This window comes from Lepidochelys kempii, chromosome 27 (assembly GCF_965140285.1).
Source record: "Lepidochelys kempii isolate rLepKem1 chromosome 27, rLepKem1.hap1, whole genome shotgun sequence".
NCBI lineage: Eukaryota > Metazoa > Chordata > Testudines > Cheloniidae > Lepidochelys > Lepidochelys kempii.
Genome location: NC_136406.1, coordinates 15,792,453 through 15,816,789, shown reverse-complemented (window position 1 = coordinate 15,816,789; position 24,337 = coordinate 15,792,453). Strand labels below are relative to the sequence as shown.

At 65.4% G+C, this 24,337-nt stretch overlaps 1 protein-coding gene across 3 annotated transcripts in view; it reads right to left on the bottom strand.

Moving 5' to 3' along the window:
* Nucleotides 1-24,337, bottom strand: part of RARA (retinoic acid receptor alpha) — a 65,010-nt gene that overhangs the window by 24,873 nt on the left and 15,800 nt on the right. For 2 of the 3 annotated variants that reach the window (XM_073325661.1, XM_073325659.1), the window contains exon 2: nt 14,902-15,360. In XM_073325661.1, coding sequence (XP_073181762.1) covers nt 14,902-15,079 — 178 coding nt within the window. In that variant the 5' untranslated portion in view covers nt 15,080-15,360. Of the gene's footprint in view, nt 1-8,474; nt 8,592-14,901; nt 15,361-24,337 lie in introns of those variants that run through there. The other variant, XM_073325663.2, reaches the window with a different exon arrangement.

Genomic DNA, 24,337 nt, shown 5'->3' with positions numbered 1-24,337 from the left:
TGCTTTCCCCAGATTTTTGCAGTCCTTGACCCTGGCCAGGCCCCTGCCGCCCGTCCTAGTGCGCGGCCGTGCCGGCTCATGGAGCACTGTACCCCCACGCGCCTGCCCCCTTGCAGGAGGGGCTCAGGGGCACCAGCCCCATCTTTGCAGAAGAGGAAACGGAGCCCGGGGTATTGCCCTGTTGCTCAGCCCTGTCCACACCCGAGTGCCACCATTACACCAGCCGAACCCCCTGCGCTGCTCCCGCCCCTTGGGGAGGTGGGTGAGTGAACTCCACCGACGAGAGACGCTCTCCCCTCGGTTGGGGCTTTGCTGAACCGAGCCCCTGTGCGGGGCTGTAAGTGCAGAGCTGCCCTAGACACGGCCCAGGGAAGAGACTTGATCCCCACACCCAGGCCAGGCAATAAGGCCGGGGCAGAGACAAGAACCCAGGAGTCCTGGCTCTGCCCCCCCATTGCACCCACACACATCGACTGGGGATACAGCAGCAATGCAGCCTGCAAAGCCATTTGCAAGCTACAACCTGCCCTCTCCCCTCTTCTCCGTTTCCAAGCCAGGCCAGGCAGTGCGCACCTGGGTCCTGCTACCTTCTGCAGAAAGCAGCCGCCTTGGCACGAGGTGCGACAGGCAGGGAAGAGCTCACAGGCATTTCAGTTCCTTGCCCAGTCCAGGCTGAACCCCCTTCCCCGAGCCGGCTGCCCTTGCCTCACGGAGCAGTTCACAGGGGGGAACCACTGGGAGGGGATGGAGAGTCCTGCTCCGGGGCCCAGGGAAAACGCAGGCTCCTTAAACTGCAAGTTTGAATCCTGCCAAGCTCCGCTCGGCTGCCCCATGCAGCGGCACAGCAAGCAAGCGCCACCCAGCGACTTGTGCTGCCCGGCGAGTCTTGAAACAGCACGGAGACTTCACCGTTCTTCCCAGCACGGGGCGCCCCCACCGAGATCAAGGCCCCTGCCTCAAAGAGCTTCCATTGAAAGAGACAAAGGGCAAGAGGGGAAACTGAGTCACAAATGGGAAGGGACTTGGCTAGGGCCAGCGGCAGAGCCCAGAACTCCTGGGTCCCTGGCCAGCACCTGACACAGTGCTCACCCCAGCTGCCTCGTCTCCCTGGACTTTGAGGATCATGGCCTAAGAAAGGTCTCGCCAGGAGAAGACCAGCTGCTCACCCCACACCAGAACTGGAGCTGGGGGTGGGTGGGGAAGCTATGGGATCTTGCCCCCTTCCCCACAGCGCCCCAGGAAGCGCCCCACCCCACCCCTCCCCCACCCCGGGCCAGCTGGGCCTTCAGAACTGGTCCGGGGCCAGACTCCAGCACGTCCCAGACAGCAGAGCAGGGCGACACCCAATCCCCCCTCCTCGCTCCCTGCCCTCCGGGAGGAATCCGGCAGGACGCCAGGTCCAGGAAGCTGTGGGCGCGTCCACAGGACGGCACCGCTCGCTGGTCAGTTGAGTCGGGATTCCCCCACCCAGGCAGCCGCTGCCCCTCCAGCAGCTGCACGGCTGCCGGGGCTGATGTGCGGGCCGCAGGATCGGCATCGTCAGTGCCCCGTGGCGAGGCATCCCAGCCAAGTCCCCCCCTCAGAAATCTCCCTCCTTCTCTCGGGGGGGGCTCACAGTGGATTTCAGCAGTGCCAGGGTCTCGCACGTCTGTTTGGAGACCCCGGGGCTTTGTCACGGGCGCTGGGTGCTTCGCTGGACGTGCGAGCTGCGAGAAAGCCTTTTTATAACCTTCCCCCCTCCCCCTCTGCCCTGAAAGCTGCAATCGCGTGGCCATGGGGCGCAGTAAAAACCCACCCCCATCTCCTTCAGAGGAGCAGGGGGCCTGCGGGAATTCAGCTGAGATATACAACCTGACAAGGGCCTTTATGGTGGGCGTGTGGCAGGGGAGGGTATCTCCCAGTTTCTTTCCACCCCACTCCCCTTAAGGGAACAATGCAACTCCCCCAGAGTGACCCAGGCTGGGGTGGGAGGTAGGATGGGGTGTAAGGCACTCCCCCACAAAAGGTCAGAGAGGCACAACCTAACTCCAGTGCCAGCCCCCACATCACTGCCAGGCCCCTGGGGTCCCTGCCCCCACCCCAAAGCCTCCTGGTTAGTTTCGACCTCCCAAAGCAACCTGATGAGTCCTGGGGTTTTTAGCAGCCATGCTGGGCCCATTGGCCTCCTGCAGGCTCCATGCAGCTGAGTGAAAGAAACCAGGTCCCCTTCCTCTCTGATCTCTCGGCCTTATCTGCATGTGACAGGGCTGGGCTCCCCATGCATTAACCCGCCCCCCTGCAACTCCCTCTCCCTTCCCCGCTGGCCTAAAAAAGTGAACAGTTGGGCTGAGCAGGCTTGTCTGAAATCTGCCCCCGAAAAACCTGGAGGCATGTGTGCGCCTGAGAGAGAGCAAGGCATCAGCAGCGCCTGTTTAAATAATAATAGAAAGTCAAAGGTTTTGCTTAGCCAGCAGGTTTCTGAACAAAAGCCCAGCACTCTTCCAACTTCCTGCAGCGAACATGACAAATGTCTGCTTTGACTCATTTACTGGGGCTGGAAGGAAAGCTGGCTTCAAACACACGCCGGGAAAGAACCAAACAGGCCGGCCTGCGGTAGGAATGCTTCACCTTGGGGGGACACACACACACACAGAGCCCCCCGTCCCCCCCCCAAATCTCTCCTCCTCATACTCAGCCGCTGCCCACTTCGGTCCCGGGGTTCTGGAGTCCTTCCCCCCTCCCCCGACAACAGGAAAAACGAGTAAAAATTGTGTTAAAGAGTTCAACGCAAAAGCCAAACTCAATTGGGCAACTGGGAGCGACCGGCCAGCCAGGCCCAACTGCGCTCCTCATTTGCTGGCACACAGAGCTGGCCCCCCCGGGTGAGCCTGGTACAGGGCCAGGGGCTGACCAGCCTACGGCAGAGCCAAGCCCCGGGCCTGGCCCCTCACACCCAGGGCTTGCAAAGGCCCTTTGGGATGCTCCCTAGCGCATATGACCCCCGAGCGCTTTTGCTTTTAAAAACCCCCTCAATCATTTCCGGCCCCCTGGAAGCCCCGCTGCACTCTAGGAGGCGGCTCTCGGACCCCCCGGCTGCAGGGGCACTGGTGGGTTTGGGGGTGTGGTTTTTTTGGATTATTTCTGGGGCTGGTGCTCGGCCCTTTGCCAGGTGCCTGGAGTTGGCACTCTCCCGGTGCATCGCTCGGGAAAATCTTGGGCCCCTTGTTTATTCTGTCACCAGCGTCCCCCCCCCGAGGTCCGGCAGTGTGCCAAGCAGGCTCAGACAGTGCCACCTTCACGGACCCCGGCCTGCCGCTTGCACTGGGGAGCAGCTGCCAAGCCCCGTCGAGGAGGAAGGGGCTGCTCGGCCCGAGCACAGCGGCAGAATTTGGCACCCAGGTTTCTGGCTGGGAGATGAGTATCAATCTGGGTTACGCAACCCCCCCAGCCACAGAATCCCGGAGCCCTGACTTGTGGAGCCGGACCCGGAAGGGCTGCTAGAAACCTGCAACAAATTGAGCAGTCACAGCTCAGAAAACAGCCCGCAGGCCCGCCCTGTTTCTCACCATAGCCAGGCCGGCCACGGAGCCTAGTCCAGAACAGGGCTGACTTCTTCATCACTCCTCACAGGCAGCCCTGCTCCCGAGCAAAGGGCCCTGGAATTAGATGGGCTTCCCTCGCCACCCCACGGCTGCAGACAAGGGAAACCCGCTAACTGCCGGGAACGACGCAAACCCACAGGCTCCAACCAGAGCCGCCCCAAACATGCAATTTGCTAATCACACACCAGTGCAACGGTGAAAAACCTGCTCGCACGCGCCGTGCAAATGCCTCTAAAGCAGAGGGCCATGTCCCGGGTGTTCGCTGCTCTACCCTGCATCAGCCAGGAGAGCCGCCGGTCAGAGTATGGCAGTCCCAGCAGGGGCCACAGAAACAGTCGGAGGAACTGGGCATTTTCCATAAAGCACTTAACATCGAGCAGGGGAATGCACTCCCCTGGCCGGCTGGCTGCACACGTGCGCACACTCATTCACACACACATGCACGCACACGAACTTCTCTTCCCAAAATAAAACCGCTAGCCCCCCAGTGTTTAATCTGGAACCTGACCCTGGACGTGTGAAACATGGTGAGAAAACATTTCTCCGGTTCTCACCAGGCTGTTAGTCATGCAAAGTCCCTGTTGCAAAGGCAGACTGAGCAGAAGGGGGGGTGGGCTGGGGAAGGAGAGAAGAGAAAGGAAACAAGCAGAGAAGGGAAGAGTGGAAGAACCCCCAGCCTCTCTGGACTCCTCTGAGGCCAGTCGCGCCCTAGGGCATGCGGGAAAGTTGGGATCTTGCAGGTGATAAGCCCCCTAGAGATGCACCTTCCTTAAGGCCCCGCTGCAGAGCCCTGGGTGCAGCATCGGCCCAAAGCACCCCCCCGGGGCGTTCAGTCCCGCCCCGGTATCACTCCTGCTCTTGCACCCATAACATTGTGCCACAGGCAACATCTCCACGGAGGGGCTCTGCTTACGGGGCCTCAGCAGGCCCCGTTTGGTCTGGTGCTGGGCGTCTCCAGCCCTGGCACCGGGGGCAGAACACGGCCCCGGCCAAACCCAGGGCACAGGTTGCCCCCCTCCCCAGCCACCACTTTCGAAAACGGTACCAGCTGTCAAGTCGCTCATCACAACGCATGCGATTGGCTGCCTAAAGTCAGGTGGGTGCGTTTCCATTCCCTGATTGGATGGCAAAGGAGGGGGAATTATACACGGGGGTCAGCCTCAAGGACTTTTTCTAACCGAAGATTCTTTGAAGAAAACCTGGATGGGAAAGTTCCCGCTCTGCCGTTTGCCATCGCCTGGCGCTCAAACATTCAGCTACTTACAGCCAAAGAACTACCCGTGGTCCGAGCCCCCACAACCACCTCGGCCAGTGACCCAGGGCAGAGATTTTCTTCCGATTTTTGGTTCAAAACATTTTTGAAACTTTCATTTTTCCCCCTGATTTGGGGCAGAAAAATCCTTCGATACACTGAAAATTTTGGCAGGCCGGGAAAACTGCTCCCACGTGTGAGCTCGCTCAGGCGGGAGGCTGCCAGGGCATTGCCCGCTGCTGTGCCCAGTACCACAGGCAGTTGCTACCCAGGGCCAGAGTCTCCCAAGCACCGAGCGCCCACATGCAGCCCTGAGGGGTCAGCACCCGCCAGGCCGAGGGCATTAGAGAACAGGAGCGGAGACCCTGGGATCACTCTGGGTCCAGCGAGGCGGCCCAGGGCAATCACTAAGCAGAGCCGGTCGGCTTTTTATTTGTAACGTGACAGGATCAGAGCCCTGGATCGGTGCTTTCCCGCTGCCCCTTCCCAGCCCCACGGTGCGAATGCGCACTGCCCAACAAGCAGCTATTTGAAGCGGGCTCCCCACTTCCCCAGTGACCGGCCCTCGCAGGCAGACAGACGGTTTCTCCTACAGACCGGGCCGGGCCAGGTGTGGGACTTGTGACCATTGGCACCGGCAGAGGTTCTCGCTTGCCTGCATCTCAGCCGGTCCCCCCCGACTTAGCTGTAATGAGCACCAGGAGACAAGACCCCCCTCCCCAGTAGCACCCGCTGGGCTGAACAAGGACCCCAAGCCCACTCCTGCAGCCTTTGGAGAGTTGGCTCCCGCAAGCAACCCCAGCGGGGCTGGTGCCCAGAACCCGCCCTGTGCAACCAGAGGGGATCCCCAGAGAGAAGGGGACACCCCAACCCAGCCCCAGGAAAGGCAGGCATTCCAGAGCAGGGCAGGTCACCAGAGTGTAACATCCAGCCGATCACCCCGAATCCCCCAGGGGAGTCTGCGACTTCCACTGCAAGAGACCCCCCCACCCCCAATACTATCTAACCCAGGGGAACCGGACGGCAGAACGCCCTGTCCCCTTCCCCTCACTGCAGGCAGGGCCATTGTCTTGCGCTATTCACCTCCCTCCTTTCCCTCGCTCGGCTTTTGTTTCTCCCTGCAGCTCCCCCCACCCCCCAAAGGGGATCATTTATCCAGCTGGGCAGGCCTTTTTGAGAGGCACATTCCAGGCTCTCCCCAAACCCGCCCGTGACAGGATGATGGAGAAGCAACCTAGTTAATGGGCTTTCCCATCCGCTGGCGGTGCAGCCGGGCGCTCGTTAATCTCCCCGCCCCGGCAAAGGGGGTGTGCAGAGAGAAAGGACAGTCTAAGGGAGTCCTGGCAGGCACGGCCCGGTTCTCCCCGGCCCCTGCGATGATTATTAACCAGGGTAGTTAGGGTGGCACCGGGGGCACCAGGGAGGCTCAGGTCCTGCTGCACAGAGCTGGCCGGCCGGGCACAGGTAACCAGCAGCGAGGACGGCACAGACCTTGGGGGCACACTGCTGGCATTCCCCAAGCTGGCTGGACTCCTCGGGCGTGCCCAGCTCGGCTGTTGGACAAACCCGGAAGTGCCCGGGCGAGCAGCCAGCTGCAGGCTGAGCTCTGGGAGTTCTGGGCTGTGGCTGGTTCTTTACATGATGCCAGCAGGGCCGGGCTTGGAGATCAGCTCCGCCCGCCACGTCCAGACTAACTCGCGCAGAGGTGCTGGCCTGGCAGGTTGGCACCAGGGTCGTCCCCATGGCGACACAGGCCTGGGCTGTGCCCTCAGGGAAGGGACCCGATGGCTGATGGGGCCATGCCCCCGCAACCATCACCCTCAGATTCCTGCCTCTCTGGGCTGGGGTCTTCCACCCTGCCCCCAGCCCACCCCACACCGGCTAGGATGGGATGGGGGGGGATTTCAAACACAGCAACTGCATGGTACCTTCCCCCCACACACATCGCGTGAGGCTGGGCTCAGGTAATTTGAATAAACTGCTAAATTAACACACAGGGCTCCCCCAGGCCTAATTTATGGGGCTCCCAACACCCCCCGCAAAGACACAAGCGCCTGAACCCCAAAGGTGACACCCCTCCCCCACCGCTTCCCAAAATCACCCCACTTAGCAGGGGTCCCCCATAATCACAGCCATGGGCATGTGGGGAAGGGAAACTGAGGCACAGAGCCGGGAAATAATTGGCCCACGGTCACCCAACAGGTCAGTGGCAGAGACGGGAATAGAACCCAGGTGTCCTGGCTCCCCGGCCAACGCCCTACCCTCTAGACCAGGCTGCCCTGTGTATTGGGGCATGGCCCAGGGTCCAGCCCCAAAGTGCAGTCACAGCCCAGCTGGTGAGGGGACATGGTGGGACGGGGCTGGGGCTTCCAGCTGGGCCCTGTCCAGGGGCCAGCCCAGCCCCCCACAGGGTGCCCAGCGCTCCTTGGGATGAGCAGAGGGACTCAGCCAAGGACGAAGCCATCTCGAGGCAGCCCCCACCCCCCGCAACAAGGAGGGGAGGGGGGCAAACGACCTGAACCCACACTTTAAACAGAGGGAAAATGTCAAGTGATTTTGCTAAGAGCCATCTAATGATTGGGGGGGGGGGTGTCATTTGGAGAGAGACTACATATCCCAGCATGCAGCACTCCTGCCCCCCCCTGCATCCTGGCCCAGGGCACGCTGGGAGATGTAGTCTCTGCAGCCAGTCATGCGCGTGGCTTTGCTGGGAGCACGGGTGGACGTGCTGCCATAAGGAGTCCACTATGCACCCCCGCCCCGGAGCTGGCAGGGCCCCCCAAGGGGCAGCAGCGCTGAGCACAGAGCTCCGCAGCACCTGTGGACCGTGCCAGGGCACTGATGGCATCCAGGGTCTGGGCAATGGAGGGCTGCCCCCTAAGCTAGACAGGCTGGGGATAACCCCCAGTGCCTGGAGGTCCCCCAGTGGGCATTTAAACCTGCCCCCCCACACACACACACCCCCCACGGCTGCCGCAGCGGGTCTGGCCAGCAGGCTGCCCCATGAAGCCGGATGGATGCGTGGGGCCTGAGGACCACAACAGCTCCTCGAACCAGGGCCCGAGCTCCACCCGAGGGACCAGGCTGCCCCAGAGCCAGGGTGGGAGGGGATGGGGCTACAGAGGTGAGTGCCCCCCCCCCACAGCACGCGGGTTGCCCAGGACCCACCCATGCTCCCCCGCCGCCAGGACCGGGGTTTTGGCTCGAACGCTGCTGAATGTGGCAGACCTGGGCCAGCGGGGGCGATGGGGCCTGGTGCAGAGCGGGCGAGGCGGCTGGGATCACCGAGCAGTTAGAGGGCTTCAGCTGAGCCACCAGCCCAGACAAAGGTCAGGGAACATTTCTAGGTGGCTGTCGGGAGAGCCCCCCACAGCCCCCCTGCCAGGGTACGGGACTGGGGGCCAGTGGGGGAGGTCATGCCCCAGCTCTGCCACCCCCCATGAGGCCTCAGACACGTCTCCTCCCTGCCTTGTGCCTCAGTTTCCCCACCAGGGAGCTGTAAATGTCCCATCCCCCTGCCAGGCAGGGCAAGGTGCTCGCATCCCCTCCCGGGACATCCTGGTGGCCACAGGCCAGTTTCGCCCCCACCCAGCGCCCACGCTGACGGCCCCACCCCTTCCCTTCCCCAAAACCCACAATACCGCAAGCTCTTGTGGCAACCGGATTGGGGGGAGGGTGGGGGGAAGAGACTCCCTCCAGGTGGTCAGCAGTGAGCCCCAGGCCCAGGTCTCGGGAAAGGCGGCTCTTGGCTGGGCATTGCTGCGATGGGTGTCCTCCCAGCTCTGGCCAACACAGGCTCGGTTCCCCTTTTCTGGGGGCCCTTACGAAACTGCACAAACCAGGTCACAGGAACCTGCCAACGCCCTGGCCTGGGAGCGGCCTGGGCAGGAGGTTCTCAGAGCAGCGGGGCCCGGGTGGGAGATGCTGGGGGCCTTGGACACTCGCAGTGCCCTGACCCCTGCAGCCCTGCCAAGTCCCCTTGCCCCCTACAGCATGACACCCCCTTCCTGCCCCCCTCACCGCAGCCCCCTGGATTTTCCTGAGCTGGGCCAGCCCCACTGGCCGTATCCTCGGAGCCCTGGGGCAACCGGCACGAAGGTCTCATGCAGGCCGGTGGGCTCAGCTCGACTATCCCCTCTGCCAGGGGGCTGGTCACAGCCACCAGGACCACACGCTCCAGCCAGGTACCAAGGGGCAGGGACCCAGGAAGCTGGCAGGGCACGGGCCCCCTGGCTCCGCTCCTTCACAGCCAGAGCAGGGGGCGGGGGCCAGGACTTCTGGGTTCTATTCCTAGCTCTGCCACCTACTGCCCGTGTGACCTTGGGCAAGTCCCTGCCCCTCTCTGTGCCTCAGTTTCCCCCCCAGAGGTGGAGGAGAGTGCCGGGGGGGCAGGGGCTCTGGGAGCTGTGGCAGGCCCCCAGGGACAGAAACTGGGTTGGATTTCTGCGCCTTTCCCACCCAGCCAGAGACAAACTGCTCACTTTGTGGCAGGGGTCAGCCCGGGATCCCTGGAGGCAGGTACCGGCCGGCCATTGTGTGTGTGTGGGGGGGGTTACGAGCCACTGCCGTCAGCCTCCCCTCCCCTGGGCCAGACCAGCATGCAGCCGGGGGGGCCCCCCTTCGGCCATGCCCGGGGCACTGGTGCGAGGCAGTGGGAAGTGATACGGCTGGAATCCGATTTCCTGCCCCGTCACTCAGCGCGGGGACAAAGCCCTACAACCCCCCAGGCCGGATCCACTGCTGGCAGCTCCCTCCGGCCCCAAAAGGTTCATGGAGACAACGGACCCTCCCCCTGACACACTGATCTCAATACACCATGGCTGAGCTGGGCAAAGAGCTTAGCTGGGGGGGGGGCCCTCGCTCTGTGTCCATGCAGCATCTGACACGATGTGGGGGCTGCAGCACCCAGCACAAAGGGGCCCCCCCATCAGCCTGGCCAGAGGGGTCTGAGCTGGGGGCTTTGATCTGAGCTGTGCCCAGCCCAGCAGGGCTGGCTTGGCCTGGTGCCAGGCTCCTGGGGCGGGAGAGGCTCGGGGGTCCCAGCTCTGAGTTGTCTGTCACCCGCCCAAGGACAGAACAAATCCAGAGGCCGCCAGGCCAGCTGCAGCACAGCTGGGCCGCGGGGGAACGACCACGCACCCGCCCGGAGCAGGAGCACAGGATGTCTCGGGTCATGTTAGGGCCTGTATGGGGGGGAGGGACACAGGACAGAGGGACGGCTACTTAACCCCAGCCCCCCTCCCTGCACCGGGCCCCCTGCTCCGGGGGACAGCAGCAGCTGGGCCACATGGGGTTGGCACAACGCCCCAGACCCAGGGGCTGCCCAGCTGCGGGCGCGAGGGAGAGGATTCAGGCCCAGGAATGGGAGGCCAGAGTCCTGGGTTCCCGCCCCCTGGAGAGTGCCACACATGGGCAGCGGGTACTCCACCTACAAAATAGTGTAGGTCCTACCTAAACGAGGATCCTCCCTCCCCACCAAACTTCCTTGGCAACCACGTGTTTCGTCACCTAGAGACAGGGCCTGTGACAACAGGCGCTGCCCAGACCCAGCCTGGAGCAGGGGCCCCCCATGGCGGCTGGCACTGCCCAGACATTGTGAGTCACCCCCTGACCCAAAGAGCTCACAGTGTAAATATACAAAGGATTGGAGAGGAAACCGAGGTATAGAGTGTGAAAGGGACTTGGCCAAGGCCACACGGCAGGTAGTGGCAGAGCCAGGGACAGAACCCAGGAGTCCTGACTCCCAGCCCCCGGCAAAACCACAAGAGACACACACAGGAAAGGGGCTTCACCCCTGCGCCTCATAAACTCCCGCCCGGCTGAATGTGGGGTGACGCGGAGGCAGCTGGCATCATCGATGGAGTTGCCCACTTACGCCGGTGCCATGGCTCAGCGCCAAGCCTGCACTGCCCACGGCCCCACCCACAGCCCCAGGTGATCTGTTTAAAGCGACTGCATGAAATATTCAGCCATCACTTTCAGCGGCACATTAAAAGTGCAGGGCTGGCAGGCGAGGGGGGGGGGGGGAAATGGGGCCACTGGTGATATGTTCAGAGAGCTTCCCTGCCCCATGGGCACTGCCAGCCAGGAGAGCCCCCAAGGGCCCCACACCTGGCCAGAGCCTCAGCCTCTGGAGGAGCGCAAGCAAGCAGCCCCCCTCGCCCCCAGCACCTTCCAACGGCTCCTGCGCCCACAAATTAACGCCCCGGCTCATGGCAAAGAGCCCCTGCCCCCCAGCACAGGGGGATGTCTGGGCGCACGCAGCGGCCAGCCAGACCCCACAACAGGAACATGACGAGCACCAGAGCAGGGCCCCCACGGGAGCTCCCCGCACCCCGAGGCTCTGCAGTCATAGCCCACAAAGCTCCCACGAGCAGGCTGGGCACTGGCCTGGGAGCGAAAAGAGGCAGCCGCACTCGAATTTGGACACAAGCCCCCGCCCCGGTCCCAGGCTCCCCCGTCCCCCCCGCGGCGGGTGTTTGTGATTATCCGGGGCCGGGTGATGAACGAGCCTGTCAGGGTAAATCGCAGCCGCAGCCGAGAGGCCGATTCGATTTGTCACTTTCCCTGAGCCGCAGCTCGGGGGCCAGGAGCCGCCGCGAGGGGCTGAACAAAGGGCCCATTAATAACCCGGCCAGGCCCGGGGCACCGGAATTTCGCCTCCATCCCCCACCCCGCTGAGCCACTTGGTCAACCCTCCCACCACCCCCGGAGAATGGGGGGAGGGGGCGTCTTTCGTTGCAGTTTGTTTTTAAATCGTATGAGGGGCCGTGGAAGAATCGGCCCCGATGGTGGAGAGACCTGGGGGTCAAAGCCAGGCCCCAGAGCAGAATGGGGGTGAGGGAACCCAGCCCAGGGGGAGGGGCACTTCCAGGGAAACAGCAGGGGTGTGAAAGAGGGAAGGGTCCTGTGGGTCGGGAGTGAGGGACGAGGGCAGAGCTGGGGAGGGGGAGCCCAGGGCTGGGCTAGCTGGGGGCTGCGGGTTGGGAGCAAGGGGAACCGGCAGAGCTGGGGAGGGGGAGGAAATAGGTCAGCTGATGGCTGAATCCCACTGGAGCAGGATCTGGCCAGCCAGTTCAGGCAGGGGGAGCCACGCGCTGTGCCCAGCCACCTCCCGCCCCAGGAGTGGGGGACAGTTTGCAGCCTGAGGAAGGAACTTCATACAGGGGAGTGGGGACCCCCCCTCCACGCCCCCATCCCAGTGCCACACGCTGATCGGGAAATTAAACTGGGGCCACGCAGGCAGGTCCCCGGGAGAGCGAATGCTGCTGCAGCTCCGGGCCCCAGCAGGCCTCCGTGGACCCCTCCCTTCCCCAGGGGGCTCTGCAGTGACTAAGCTGGGGCGCTGAAGCCCCCCCCAGAAAAAAGTGGGGCATGGGGGACAGAGACAAGCAGGCCTCCTTTGCAACTGCTCACACGATGGATGGGGAAACCGAGGCAGAGGTCTCCCATTCCATGGCAGAGTGGGGAATAGGACCCAGAAAGGGGGACTTGGCTGAGGGGGGAGGGGTGCAGACAGGAAGGGGACCTGTCAGACATCTGCCCCCCCACCCCCCATCAGGCCAGCAGCACCCCCCCCTTCCCAGCCAGGCCTAACGGGCTCACAGCAGGGCCACACTAATTGAAGCAAGATTCCCCCTAAGCAGAGCCAGCTGGGCGGCTGACGGGTGCGGGGCATAAACACAACAATTATCAACTCTCCGCGAGCGGCTCCAATTAACACCCCGCCCCGGCCGCAGGCAGGGAGCACCCACCAGCCTCGGCACGGCACAGCACTCACCCCCCCACCCCCCCTGAGGGGTCCCCAGCCATGCTGCACCCCCCGGGGCCAGTGTCAAGGGTCCCAGCCAGACTCCAGCCACCCAGGGCCTCGTCCTGGCTTCAGCACAGCCCTGCAGGCTGCCCACGCCGGGTGAGCCCACGGCCCAGCCTCCGGGAGGAACAAGCCGCAGCAACCACACTGTGGCTGCCCTTTGCCCCAGGGCAGTGCCCAACCCCCTGCAGACAGCCCAGTGCGCACCCCACAGCAAGGGCTGGGGGCCTGCAGGGTCCTCGATCGGCACGAAGCACCAGCTGCTCTGGCAGGGAAAACGCTCTGGCCAAGAGATGGGGTCAATATTAGGGGTGGGGTAGGGGGCAGATCCCTCCCAGGCCAGCCGATGGCTCTGTACCCCTCCACTCCCCCCCGGGGGAGCCCCCCAGCTCCCGGCACCACGGACAGGCCGTGAGAGCGTGAGCCACTGGGGGCTGCCCAGGGCTGCCCCCCCCTTGTCTGGGCCCTGGGGCTGAGCTCAGATCGCCCCCGGCATGGGGGCTGGGTGCGGCGGCCCCCCGGGCAGGGCAGCACTCAAGGTTTGTTCACCCTTCGGTTCCTGCCGCGAGGCTCTTCAACAACCCTCTCCAGGCGGGCACGGCCCGGAGCCGGATCACGAGGCACCGACATGCCGAGGGGTCCCAGTGCCACCGAGTCACCAGGCCGGGCACTGCCCATGCCTGGCACGGCACCAGTGCCCGGGCGGGGACCAACCGATCTAACTCAGTATTCCCGCCCCCCGGAGCCGACCCAGCCCTCCCCCCTTCCCCGCTCGGCCGCCCCCCCCCCCCCCCGGAGCCGCCCCAGCCCTCCTCCCCGCCCCCACGGAGCCGACCCAGGCTAACGCCAGCCCCGGGACAGTGGCCCCCCACCCCCAGCTGGGCTTACCGGCGGGTCCGGGGCCTGTGGGGGAGGGAAGGGGTGCTGCCTTACAGATGGTGGGGGTGGGGTCTGTGCAGCCAGACACTCCCCCAGCCAGAGGTGCCGAGCCCCTAACTCCAGATGCCGGGCATGGCCCAGCGGGCACCGACTTTTTGCCCAGGCTCTGCTCTGACCAGCTGTGAGTTCCAGCCCCCCGAGCTCCCGGTCCCCCAACTCTGCTCCCTGAGGATCTGAGGCAGGGTCTGTCTCTGACCAGGCAGCGCCCGGTGCCAGCTGGCACCTCCTGGCACTGCCTCAGAGCCGTAGCTGGCTCGAGCTGGCAGCCCAGCCCAGGAGCTCACCTGCCCCAGCTGCTGGCAGAGCTGACGCCAGGATCCCCCTTAATTTCCCACCTCATTCCAAAGAGCAGCCTGGCACGCTGACCCCCAGCACCAGCTGCAGAGTCATCGTGCCAGGGTCCTTGCACAGGGGGGGCAGCGTACTTCAGAGCTCCGTGCCCTGAGAGCAGCCCCCCATGGGGTGCCCAGGGCCAGCACCCCACAGCATCCAGCCAGCGGGGGGACCCCGCAAGGACAGCCCCGGAGTGGCTGGCGCAGGTGGACACAGCCTGGCTGCAGGATGGGCTCTGTGCTCCTAGCCGGGCACCTGGCCCCCGGCTCCTCCCCAGACACAGCAGCTCGGCCCCAAGGCGCCCCCCCCTCCCCCCGCTTTCCTGCTGTGAGCCCCAATTGGCCAGCACGGACCTGACATCACAGCTAGGGTGAAGGGTCCCTTTAACCCTTTGAGCACTGGAAGGGAGTGAGGGAGGGCGAGGCCCTGGGCCCTACCCAGTCGTGGATGCCCCAGTCAAGGCCCTGTGGGCAGGCGCAGGGGGGAAGCATGTGCTGGGATGGGAAGGGGGTGGAGGGAGAGGGGGCTAGCTATAAACAGGCATGTCCCCAGCCGGGCAGCACTTCCTGGTGCTGAACACGATGATTTCCCCTCCCCTAAAAGGGGCCAGGACAAGGGGGCAGAGCGACCCAGAGACCCCCACCCCACCAAGTCTCCCCCTGGCCTTTCAGCCCAGCCTCACAAACCAGCACCCCACTCATTGGCAAATGGGGGAAACTGAGGCACAGAGAGGTGCAAGGAACGCGCCCGAGACACATGGCATGTGGCCAGCAGAACCAGGAGTCCTGGCTCCCAGCCCTCCTGCTCTAACCACTAGACTCCACTCCCCTCTTGGAGCTGGGAACAGAACCCAGGAGCCCTGGCTCCCAGTCCCCCTGCTCACAGATGACATCGCTCCGCCAGTGCCCCAAAATGCGCATCACGGCAGCTGCGCCCGGCGTTCCCCGGGGCGACAGAGGGCACGACCCGGGCACGGTACTCACTGGCTGGCGAGGGGGTGCTGTATCCACTCACAGGCAGCTGGTGCTGCATGCCCGCCAGCGTGCCCGGCGGCGAGAGGCCCCCAATCATGTGCGGGAAGAAGAAGGCGTAGTGGGGCACCGGGTACCCATTGAGGTGCCCGCCCCCCGGCGCGGGGCAGGAGCTGCTGTTGCTGGCCATGGCGTGGATGCACAGTCCTGGCAGAGTCACATGCAGGCAGCTCGCAGCACCACGGGCAGCTCCATGGGGCTGCCCCGGGAAACAGGGCCTTGCTGCCTCCCCGGGACGCAGCGCTCTGCGGGGCTAGGCCGGCGCCCACCGGGGCCCAGGAGCCAGGGCAGCCTCCCCACTCCTTCCACGAGGCCTCTGGGGCTGCAGGCAGATTCTGGCACCAGCGGGCAGGGTCCACGCCACGTGTGTGGCGTCCTCTTGGCGGCTCCTGGCCCACGTCGGCGCTGGAGCTGTAAGGGAAGCAGAGACAAACGGGGGCTGGTTAGCGAGGGGGCAAGGGCAAGGGCTGAGGTGCTGCAGGAACCCAGCCTGATACACGGCCACAGGACACCTGGGTTCCAGCCCTGGCTCCCAGGCAAACCCCTCCCCCTTCTCTGTGCCTCAGTTTCCCTGCTGCAGACACGGATGTGAAGCACCATGTGAATGAAAACTATCAGTATCCCAGGACAGAGATCACAGGTGCCCCAGGCCTGGCCCGGGCAAAGGAACAGGGATACCAGGGGGAGGGATCTGGGGCGACAAAACGGGGGTGCTGGGGCCAGGAGGGCTCCTGGGCGACAGAACCGGGGCGCAGGGGGTTAAGAACGAGACAGAACCCCCACCCCTCCAGCCAGGTCAGCACCCAGAGGCCAGGCTGCCCCAGCCAGCACTGAACAGGAGCATGGGGGGAGGGGGTGGAACCAGGACACCTGGGTCCCACCCCCAGGTCTGCTGCTGGCTGCCAGCCTTGGCCCTCCCCAGCCTCCAGAGCCCTTTGGTCCCAGCGCTAAGGGACAAAGGCCCAGCGCAGGCGGCAGGGCCCGGGCCCCTCTTCCAGGTGCCCCCGACCCCCAGGCTCCCTCCTCTCCCAGCACCTCTCGACCGTGACCCGCAGCCCCGCCCCCGGCTCTGACCCACAGCCTCGCTGGTGGGCACAGGGTGGGCACAGGATGGCAGCGGGTTGGCAGCTGCGCTCAGCCCCGCCTGGCACGATGGGCTCTGCCCACCAAGCGCACACAGGCGCATCCTGTCCAGGCCCTGGGGACTCGGCTGCAGCCACCCAAGCGCAGGGGGCTGGGCAGGGGCCGTTTCTATTTTCTGGTGCCAAGTGCTGCCGGACAATGCGTCAGGCTCAGCCAGAGCCGGACCCCTCAGCGCGGCTCCGGCCTCCTGGGCTCCAGCCAGCCATTCCCCGCCCGCAGCCCTGCCAAGGATTCCTCCTCCGCCCCCCGGAGCCGCCCCAGCGCGAGTCGCCCAGCACATCAGCGACTGAACCCAGGAGTCCTGGATCCCAGGCCGCCGCCCCTCTTTCCCCCACAGCAGAGAGCCGACCCCTGGGCCAGCCCTGGCTCCCCACTGTGACCACTGGGCCACGCTCCCTTGAGAGCCAGGCGAGGGGCAGAGCCGTGGGCTGGGGGAGGGGAGCCCACAGCTGGGGCCGGGGAGGGGGGGGGGGCACCCACTCTGTCCCCTGCTGGAGCTGGCCGGGGCGGGGCCGGAGCCGGAGCCTTTTCCTCCAATCCCACGGCAGGGCCTGGCTGGGACCCGCCGCTTCCTAGAATCCAGAGCTGGGTGCCAGGAGCCACGGCCAAGTCCCAGCCAGCCCCGGAGTCCCCCAGCCCAGGCCCCACCGGCTCTGCCCCCGAGGCACTGGGCTCAGGGCATGGCAGGAGGGCACCCCTGCACCAAGGGGCACGTGCCCCCCAGAGCCCTGTCCCCGGCCCACCCCATGCGCCATTGGGCCAGCTGCCAGGGGGACGTTCAAAGGGGTGGGAAGGCAGGGCCCAGCGGTGACCCAGGAGGGCCCCACCCTGACCTGCCTGGCACAGGAGCTGCTGAGAGGGTACCCCATGGCGCTGCCCCGAGTGCGAGACCTGGGGGGAAGGGGGCAGGAAGGAACCCAAGTAGAGCCAGGAACAGAACCCAGGAGTCCTGGCTCCCAGCCCGGTGTCCTAGCCCTGGGCCAGACTGCCAGGGGCAACACAGCCCTTCCCAGCGAGTTCGAGACCCATTAGCCCCAGGACACCTGCTGGCACCTGTGTGTGGCTGCCTGGCCAGGGAGAGCCCGGGGCCACACCAGACCAACGGGGCACCGCCCTGCCGTGCCCGTCGCTGCTTTGCCTGCACCTTCCCGGGGCGCCCCAGCGCAGATGCAGGCTGGATGGTGTTCTGCACTGGCAGAAGGGACTGTCACCCCCGGATGTGACACACGCCCTGCGGGCACGCGCCACACAGCAGGAAGGCAGCCCCATGTGACAGGGCGGGCCTGGCACAGGGGCGAGCCGGAGGGGGCACCGAGCCAGGCCTGCGCCCGGGACGGCAGCTGCGAATCCTGGAGGCTCTTCTGCTGCGGGAGAAGCCCTGACCGCACACTTCCCGTCACGCCTGCGACCGCAGCTTCCCCTTCAGTGCTCTCGATTCCTGGCCGGGGCAGAGCCAGGGCGGCTCGTGGCCGGGCTGGGCGCCCTGGTGCACTCCGGGAAAGGAGGCACTTAGCCTGACGCCCCCTCCCGACCAGCTGTTTATGGGGCCGTTGATATGGCAGCCACCCCCGCCCCCCGGGATGGAGGGACAGCAGTGCAGGAAGTGCCCCGACAATCTGAGGTGTGGTCACAGCCTGTGGCTTCCTCTCTCCTCTCGGCTATGCCAGCCTCATGCGCACGGGCAGGTGCTGCCCAGCCAGGGGCACGGGCAGGACAGGGGAGCCCAAGGCTGGCAGAGCAGGGGGCTGCAGGTCGGGCCTGAGGGGCTCCCCCCCGCCCCGACTGGGGCAAACCACAGCAGCTGAGACCCCTCCAGTCCCGGGGGCTGTTGCACCCGGAGCCTCACGCCAGGTGGGGAGGGGGGGCAGCACCCCGAGCAGCCTCCAGGCTCTGAGTCACCTGCACATTTGTTACATCCGATGGGGATGAATCACGCCCCCGGCCCCCGGGCAGGAGGGGGCCCAGGCAGCTGCTAAAGCGGCCCCCGCGAGACCCACCCTGGTGGCATTGCCGGGGCAGGGATCCAGCTGCCTGTGCCCAGAGCTGCCGCCCCCACCCCCACCTGTTAAATCCAACCGGGTCAGGAGCCCCTCCCCCCCACACTCCTGCCCTCAGGAAACAGGGCTGGGGGCCAGCTGAGGCCCCCACCCCAGCCATCAACCAGCAGCTGGCACACAGAGACACCCGCCGACAGCACCCAAAGACAGAGGGTGAAAATCCTGCAGCAGGCTGGCACCCCGGGGCAGCGCCCGCTGGAGGGGCAAGGCGGAGGTACGATCTGCCAGAGCGACCGGGGGTGGGGGGCAGGGCTGCTCCCCTCCCACACGGGCTCCAGCAGGCCCAGAGCCAGCCTGGCAAGGCTCCCCAGCCCCCGCGCCCCACCCACCCAGCACAGATCCTGCCCCCGCCTCCTGAGGCTGAAGCTGCAAAATGAAATTCCACCTGTCCCCGGCTCCAGTTACTGCCAGGAATGTGCCCCCCCCTCCAGCGGCCCCCCCCAGCGCCCCATTCTTCTCCAGCGACAGGTGCTGCCCCCGCCAGCAGCTACAGCCACTGCTCTGGCCCAAGGCAGAGGAACCGTGTGGGGCCCAGCCAGAGCTCCCAGCCTCGGCTGGGCCGGCAGGGGGCTGCGCTTCAGGAGTGAGGGGCACCGGAGAGCTGAGGGGGCCCAGGGCTGGGCTAGCAGAGGGCTGCAGGCTGGGGGGCGGGAGAGGGGAGCAGCCCTGCAGCTGCCCCTTCTCGCCTGGCCCTTGGAATCACTTGTCCGGGCTCCGAATCTGTGGTTTTAAATCGGAGAGTTACTGACCCCCCCCCGCTAAGCCCTACCCAAGGCCCCTTCTCAGGGGACACTGGGCTGGGGGGCAGCTCGGTGCAGCGTCACCCCGGCTGGGTTTGCTGCCCACACAAGCCCAGCGCCCCCAATCTCCCCCAGACGAGGGTCGGGGCTGGGCCGTGTGGACGGTTCCCTGCAAGGCTGGGGCCTGAGGGACGCAGGATCCCGACCTCTGGGGCCAGGGCCCTCCAGGTCATACCAGAATACGACAAATACCAAAGACTCCGAAACTGGGGGGGGGGGGGGGGCCCTACCCCATGTCCCGGCTTGGGCTGCTGCTGCATTTCCCATGGGGGCCCCGGGCTGGGGTCTCCGCAGCCTGGCGCAACGGGCCGGGGGGGGGGAAACCACCATTCGCACCCAGCTTGAGGGAGGAGCAAACAGCAGCTCTGCACCCCAGGCACAAGGCAGACCCTGCTTTGCCCCGTCCCTCAGCCTGCGGCCCCCCCAGCACACCAGGCCCGGCTCCCGCTCGATGACTGGGTCAGGGACCCACGGCCCCTGGAGAGGGCAGGACTCCTGGGTTCCCTTCCCAGCTCTGCCAGCCATCTCCTCCCACGGCCGAGCATGCCCATACTCACCCAGCTGGCATCGCCGCAGCACGCGACGGCCAGACGCGACCCACCACGCCTTTGGTCAGACAGGGAGGGCGAGGCAGAGCTGGGAACTGCCCCCCTGCCCCATCTCCCAAGTCCCTGCCCAGCCTTCCCCTCGCAGGGACCCTAGGCTGGCAGAGGGCAAGCGACAGCCCGGCAAGCTAGCATCCATCCATCAGCTGCAGCATGGGGGGCCAGCAGGCCAAGCCCCGCAGCACAGACACCGGACACGCTGCCCTGGTCCCATGCCAGCCCTGCTCATTCAGTGAGCTGGGCAGGAGCCCCAATGCAAAGTGGGGGGACAAGGGTCTCCAGCCAAGCTGGGGGGTGGGATTCTCAGCGCCAGCGATCTGGATGCAGCCCCCGCGCTCCCCACCCCCGCTGGACCCCAGCCCCACAGCAGTGGCTAACGTAGATCCAGGGACGCCCCGGGGCGGAAAAGGAGAAACAGAGCAAACAAACCCAGCTGCCAATCAGCTCCTGTGGCTGGGGGAGCCTGCCCGGGCACTGCCCACGGGGTCCTGGGAGCTCCCAACCTGGGGCCCATTGCGCCAGGCCTTGCACAGGGCGCGAGTGCCCCTGGGCCAGAGAGCTCACCAGCCAGGCGGGGCCATGATCCCCATTGCAAACGGGGGGGGACGGGGACACTGAGGCACAGAGCAATTCAGTGACTTGCCCAAGGTGACACAGCAAGCCTGCAGCAAAGCCTGGGGCTCCCCCGCCCCAGCCCAGCTCCATGCAAGGGGTTAAAACACTTTTATTTATTCTCCCGCCCCCACACTAAGCCACCTCCTGCGGCGGGGAGAGATTAACCCATTTTCTTTAATCAGCACATTTGTCATCTCGATGTGTTCACACCCGGAGGCAGGCGCAGTGGCCGGCAGCGTCATTACTTCAGCCCCAATCCTGGGGCGGCCGCACCTCCTGCCAGGGCAACTCCAGCTGGCACAACCCCACCTGCTCCATGGGGGGGGGGGAGACCATGCCCATGGCTGCTGCTAGCCAGCCCCCCAGCCCACAAGGGGGAAAGGTCTAGGCAGAGCCCCTGGACGAACCCGGCCTGGGCTCTGCTCCAGAAGGGATCACAGGCAGCCCTGGGGACATGGCCCCCCCTGCTCCATCCGGGCAGAGAGTCACAGGAGGGGGAACCCAGCCCAGCACAGGGTCAGCAGGGCAGGGAGCGTCCCCGGGCACGGCCTGGCATCAAAACGCCCGGCACCTCCACTCAACCCCCACAACACGGGGCCACTGTCAGCCCCGTTCTACAGGTAAATTAAGGCATATGGTGGCACCCCCCTGCTCTACCCACTAGTCACCACTCCCCTCCCAGAGCCGGCAGAGAACCCAGGAGTCCTGGCTCCCCACCTGCCCTTGCCCAGGGCTGGCCGTCAGGCCGGGGAGAGGTCGGGGGCCAGGCCAAGGCAGGGAGCAGGGGGAAGTGAAATAGCTGGTTATAAATAGAGTGGAGCCAAGCCAGCACAGGGTCTGGAGACACCAGCGGTGCAGCCCGGGGGAAGGCAGTGCCAGACAGCTCCAGCCGGGCCCTTTCCAATGCCGGGGACACTGGCCAGTCCCGACCTGAACGCCGGCTGCCCGGCCAGCTGACGGCTCCGGGCAGGGCTAAGCCACAGCGGCCGGCTTCCCGAGTGTGGCTGAGCTGGACGGTATGACGGGGACGGGGCGCTGAGCCCTGGTGTTATGCCCGCGGAGAGCGCCCCCAGCCGAACCTGAGAGCGGGGCGGGCAGAGGAGGAGCAGACGGAGGGTCCAGACCCTCAGGGGACAGACATGCGCCGCTGCTGGGCCCTAGAGCAACGGGACACCCATCAAACCAAAAGGCAGCTCAACCCTCAGTTACCCCGTGGAACTCCCCGCTGCTAGAACCTGACGGGACTGGGGAGGCCTGGCCCTGCAGAAGGCGGCAGCGGATCCCAGGAACCCACCTCCCCCATGACAGCCAGAGCCAGCCCCAGTCCAGTAGGATATGGGGTGGCACTTCCCACAGGCAGGGCAAGCCAGCGGCTGCCAGATGGGATGCCGGGCTAGAGGGGGCCCTGGTGGATGACGTCCATTCTCACCTCCACCAATGAGGTGCTGGGGCTCCCTGCTGCCCCGCAGACCCCCGCCCATAGCACGGGGAGGAGCCGTTCCTATGGCGTGGAGCAGGCATGCGGCAGAGGGGCGCAAACCCCTGGCTTAAAGCCAGTCTTCTGGGGGGGGGGGGGGAGAAGAGAGGCAGCGAGGGGGGCGGGGGGCAGCTTAACAGCCTTATCTCGGAAATCCTCTCAGAGCAGATCGAGGGATTACCGGAGCCAGGTGTGAACCAAGCTGCGGCCAGTGCTGGGTGGGGACCGGGCACCCCCAAAGAGAGCCCCTCTCCCCCGGCCCAGCCAGCGGAGTCAGAGCTCCACCTCCTCAAAGACATGGGGGATACCCGGCCACAGAGCTGGGGGGTGGGGAGGAGAGAAACACTCAGCAGTCCCTTTCCCCAGTGTCCTGCCAGAACAGAGACCCCAATGCCTCCCCGGGAGGGCAGAGGGGACAGGGTGAAAATTGGCTGCCTAGACCCCCACCCCATGGCAATCTACTGAGGCTCCGACCCCAACCCCGGGCCAGTGCTACCTGTCCACCAGAGGGGCACGTGGGGGTCACTTCACTGCATCCTCAGCCCGGCAAGAGACGCTTGGACTCTGTCCCAGCCACCTGGGGCTGGGCCCCCCACCTGCACGCAGCCCCGCCGGTGCCCCTCACTCCCAACCCGCAGCCCCCGGCTGTCCCAGCCCCATGGAGTGCTGGGGTGGGTGCGTGTTGGAGGAGGGACAAGGCAGGCAGGAGGGTCCCGGCTGGTTCCCCCGGCAGTTCAGCACCTTCCCCCAAGGCCCCTGCTTGGAGCGTGGCCAGGCACCCGCAGCCCAGACTCATGACTCCACACGCTCGTCTGTAGTGTCGGGACTGGCACTGGGCAGGCACCAGGCCCACCCTCGCCACCGCTGCCCCGGCCCACGGGGCTACCCCAGGCAATGGATTTGGGGCAGGGCTGGCACAGAGCCCAGGGGGGCTGGGAAAAGCAGGGTCTTCTCTCCAGCCCCCATCCCGCCCAAAACAAACTGCATTTATATCCCACTGGGAGCACTTCTCTTCCCATCCCCTCCCAGAATGCAGCCACTTCTGGGGCAGAGCACAGTGCCAGCAGCACATGGACATACCCCCCTGCATACAGAGGAAGCAGGCCAGACAGCCATCGGTCCAGCTGCCCCTCCAAGGGCAGGAAGGGCTGCTGCCGGGAGTGACAGCCCCCTCCCTGGCAGGGGGAGCCCCCATGAGAGCCCCGAGTCAGGAATGGGGCACGGTGCCATTCCCAGCTCCAGGCTCACCCTGCAGGGGAGGGTCCTGCCAGGCAGCCGCTGGGTGGGAGCCAGGGACAGACGATGAACAGAACACGGACTACGGGGACTAATGCCACACTTGAGTCTGCAGACAGCCTGAGCAAATCGCTCCAGGGCTCACGCCCCTCTTCATCCCAGCTGGTGGTTGACTCTGAAACCTAACGACAACCCTGATGTTGACAATAACGACGTCACTGCTGATCACTTTGGCAAGACATATTCAGTCAATCCCAGTGTGTCCAGCCCCCTTCCTCTTTGGCCAGGAGCATCCACACAAAGACCACAACAACGATTTATTATCTGGGCCGCGGCTATCACAGACCCCGTTGTGCTACGAGCCAAGATCCGCAGCTCACTAGCACCTGGGCATTCAGGGGTCACGGAAAATAAATGAAGAGAAAGAGCAGAGGGGCCCTCTGCTCCCTCACTCCGAGAGCTCAGTAAATACCATCCATGCTCCCATGCACACGCAGGAATCTGAAAAGGTCCAGGGTCTAATGGCCAGGGCATCTGGGTTCTGTTCCCAGCACTACAGGACTTAAGGGAATTCTCTCCCCCCCCATGCCTCAGTTTCCCCATCAGCACAGCAGAGATCGCACTGGGGCTTGTTGGAAAGTGCGTGGAGACCCTCGCTCGAGGAAGTGGCACAGGGGTCTCACCACAGGGGATGCTCACTCAGATCCACCCTCCCTGCGGCCCAGGGAGTCGGCACCTACCGGGCAGGGTAAGGCCACAGCAGCCTCTGCTGTTCTGCCAAGAGGTGCTGTGGCCACGGAAACGCAGCGGGCTAGTTCACACCTACCCAGGGTCCCAGCACTGTCCGTCCAGGGGGCTGCAGGCTCCACAGGGCAGGGGGAGGACACCCACTGCACTGGCGTTGCCCGGGACCCACCCCCCCGGGCTGGAGAGCGCCATGCTCACACCTCGAGTGCGGCGACGAATTTGCTGTTCTCAGCAGCGCGCCAGACAGACAGAGACCAGGACGCAGGTAACACACAAGGGCTCCCCCCAGCCCCAGGCCAGGCTCCCGGCTTCTGCCACACAGGAACGGACCTGCTGCAGCGGCCCACGAGTGACGCAAACACTCCCCCCCGCCCCCCCATGGGAGGGAACTAAGGGAGGGTGCCAGGTGTGAAGCTGTGCCAGCGGGTTGTCTGTCGGCAAAGAGAGGACTTCCTCCTTGGAGGATCACCTCCTCCAGTCCTGAGCCATGCCAGGAACCACCCCGCCCCCGCCCCCCGACCGCAGCAGGACAACGAGAGCAGGCGTAGCGCAACCCCCCACCAGCGGGAAGGTGGCCACCATCAGCCCCCCGGTGCCGCGCCGGAGAGCAGAGACACGGCAGGGAGCGCCCGGACCAGCCCATGCCACTGCCTGGGGCATTCGGACATCCCGCTCCTGGGGCAGGAACCGGCCTAACCGCGCAGCTCC